This window comes from Propithecus coquereli, unplaced genomic scaffold, assembly GCF_000956105.1.
Source record: "Propithecus coquereli isolate 6110/MARCELLA unplaced genomic scaffold, Pcoq_1.0 Scaffold174, whole genome shotgun sequence".
In the NCBI taxonomy this organism is placed as follows: Eukaryota; Metazoa; Chordata; class Mammalia; order Primates; family Indriidae; genus Propithecus; species Propithecus coquereli.
In genome coordinates, this window is record NW_012142080.1 from 1,069,603 (window position 1) to 1,072,690 (window position 3,088).

The 3,088-nt window shown below is 40.6% G+C and overlaps 1 protein-coding gene across 1 annotated transcript in view; it reads right to left on the reverse strand.

The window, feature by feature from the left end:
• The window catches only part of ROBO1 (roundabout, axon guidance receptor, homolog 1 (Drosophila)), a 142,824-nt gene that overhangs the window by 21,451 nt on the left and 118,285 nt on the right, over nt 1–3,088 (reverse strand). Inside the window, exon 22 of the mRNA XM_012642110.1 lies at nt 13–419. Coding sequence (XP_012497564.1) covers nt 13–419 — 407 coding nt within the window. The remainder of the gene's footprint in view (nt 1–12; nt 420–3,088) is intronic.

Below are 3,088 nucleotides of genomic sequence, written 5' to 3' on the forward strand. Positions count from 1 at the left end.
TGTATGACTTACCAGCAGCATCCTGCATTTGGCGTCGTGCCACTTTCAGGCCAGCATATTCTGCTGCCGCTGCGACTGCCTGGGCAAAATCAGCATCGGTGAAAAAGGAGCCGTCAGAAGAACTAACGCTGGAGCGTCCACTGGAAATGTTGTCCTCCTCTGAGGCTGAGCCCCAGCCATTGATCATGGACCCCGTGACGGAGCTCTCGAGGTCCCCGACACTTGAGGCAGGGGTCTGCTCAAGCCCACGTAACAAAAGCCTTCTGGTTTGCATCTTGGCTACTTCCATGTCAGCTTCGTCTTCTTCCTCTTCTGGTGCGTCTGTATCCATATCAGAGACAAGGGGTCCTGAAATGTAGCCATAGGTATGTGGCGGGGAAATTGGCCGTGGTGGTGGAGGAGGACTCACAGGCTGCCGTCTGCGTGAAGATAAATGAATAAGTCTGGCTCGACTCATTATTTAAGACAGAAAAGGACACATTAACCAAGAAATTCACAAGTACAGTGATTTGATCTTTGCTTCTGTTGAGCTAAATTGTTCAGAAAAAACAACTGAAAATCAAGCTAAGTTTGATTGCATTTAGAGTTGCGTTTAGACCACATTTAACTCAGGTTTAATAGAAATACTCAGCTATCTATAAGTCTTCTTATGTTTTATCATTTGGATTATGTTCAGTTTAAAAAGAGAAGTAATATTTCTTTTGGGAGCACAGGCCTAAACGCTTTATCCCAAAGCATTTCAAATATTATCGATAGTTTATTATTAAAAAAATAATAGACATTGGTCCTGAAACAGTTCATTCCATAAACATCTGTTTCTTTCCCTTTCCTTCATCGCCACTCCTACTATTACATGCAAATGAAGTCATTTATCTTAAATGCAAAGGGTAGAATTTCATAGGATTAAAACATATTACACATTTAGCATATTACACAATTTCCTTTAGATTTTACTCTATTAAAAAAAAAGGTTATGGGGCCGGGCGCGGTGGCTCACGCCTGTAATCCTAGCTCTCTGGGAGGCCGAGGCGGGCGGATTGTTTGAGCTCAGGAGTTCGAGACCAGCCTGAGCAAGAGCGAGACCCCGTCTCTACTAAAATTAGAAAGAAATTAATTGGACAACTAAAAATATATAGAAAAAATTAGCTGGGCATGGTGGCACATGCCTGTAGTCCCAGCTACTCGGGAGGCTGAGGCAGAAGGATCGCTTGAGCCCAGAAGTTTGAGGTTGCTATGAGCTAGGATGACACCACGGCACTCTAGCCCGGGCAACACAGTGAGACTCTGTCTCAAAAAAAAAAAAAAAAAAAGGTTATGGTAGCCAAGAACAATTTTTCTCTGATTTACTCACTTATGAGTATCACTAAATGTTATTGGCTATTTTAAACTCTATTGTGTTTATTGCTATTCTATCTAATGCAATGTTTAAAGGTATTTTTTCTTATGTCCTGGAATTAGTTAAGAACCAAAGCTCAGGACAAAATGAAGTAGTTTCCACAATCTAAGTTCACAGAGTTACCAATAACTGATTTCAACCATCTGTTCACGGATTTGAAGGACCCACCATTGAAAAGCAGTCTTTCCACTCACACCACCCAACACCATGATCCACAGAGAATATAAGATGGCTGACAAGCTAGAGAGCATTTGGACTCTAGTGCAAAGCAAGGTGTGTAGGAAGAAGTTACTCTCAAGGGAGGAGAAGGCCGAGAGATAATTCCTAAATGAGGAGAGTGCCTGCAAAAAAGGAAGACATACAGTGATTTCTGTTTGGAGGCCGGCTTGGTCAGGGACTTGGTCAACGGTCCCAGTGCTCTTTAAGCAAGGTTAGAGAGATGACATATGGGGAACTATGAGGTAGAAGAGTCATGACAACACCTCATCAAATTCCACACTCTTGAGAAGTAAAGAGGATGGATCCCACACAAGCCTGCCAACCTGAGCACTAGTGCTGGAGGGTAGCTGAAATTAAGGTCCAGTGCCATCTGGTGACCTCTACAGTTTAGGGGATTAAAGAGATAAGGCACGAATGCCACCAACTGGTAGTCAACCTGAAGCTATGTCTGAATCATTCCAAAACTACAAATGCCTAAAGATGCTGCCCAGGATTGAGGCCTTCATCTGTGGGGCACGTGAGTGCTGGTGCCCCTTACCTACCAACCTTCTAATATTCATAGATTAAAATGAGAGAGAACAGTTATTAGGGCTAACCAAGATGAAGATTGGATCTTCATCCGGTTTGCCCCTTTCTTGTTCCATTTTTCCTGCTTATCACCTAGGAGAGTGCACCTGTAAGAGGCAGGAGCAGGAAGGTGGCTAAAAGCAGAATATGTCCCCTTACTCTGTGCCACTGTAGCCACAGACAGGTGCATTCTGCAAAGGATGTCTGGGAATACACAATTAAGGTTTTAAAATTAACAGAACTGGGTCTTAAATTGAAAGCAAGCAAGCAAACAAACAAAAAAACTCATTTAGGATCTGCTCAAGATCTAACTGAGGTCAAAACCATGCATGATCTGGTCAAGATTGCCACTATAGAGGGGGACAAGTAAGTTCAACATAGCATAGTTGTTAGGGTGGCACGGCAGTTTTTAGAGAAAAATATTATCTGCTTTTTATTCCAATGAATTGAGACACTTCAATAAACCTGTTTTATTAATGTAAATGGAAAACATCAAAAATAAATGATTATGAAAATACTACAATTAACTCATTTAATGAGTACTTACTTTGTAGCTAAGCACATTTTACAATGTTAACTCATTTAATTCCCACAACAACTTTCTGAATTACTTTTTAAATTATCATTTCACAGAAGAGGATATTGAAATTCAGAGCAATCAAAAACCTTGCCAAAGTTGCCACAGCTAGTATATATCAAATGCAGGATTTAAAACTAAATTTTATTTCTAAGGTCATGAGCTTCCTTCCAGGAATGGTATTATTATACACACATATGTATAAATGTAAATATATATTTTACGTATATATATACACACAAATGTGTATATGTGTGTGTGTGTGTGTGTGTGTGTGTGTATAAAGGCTAGGAGAGATATTTGCTACATACAGATGCATTAAAAACCCA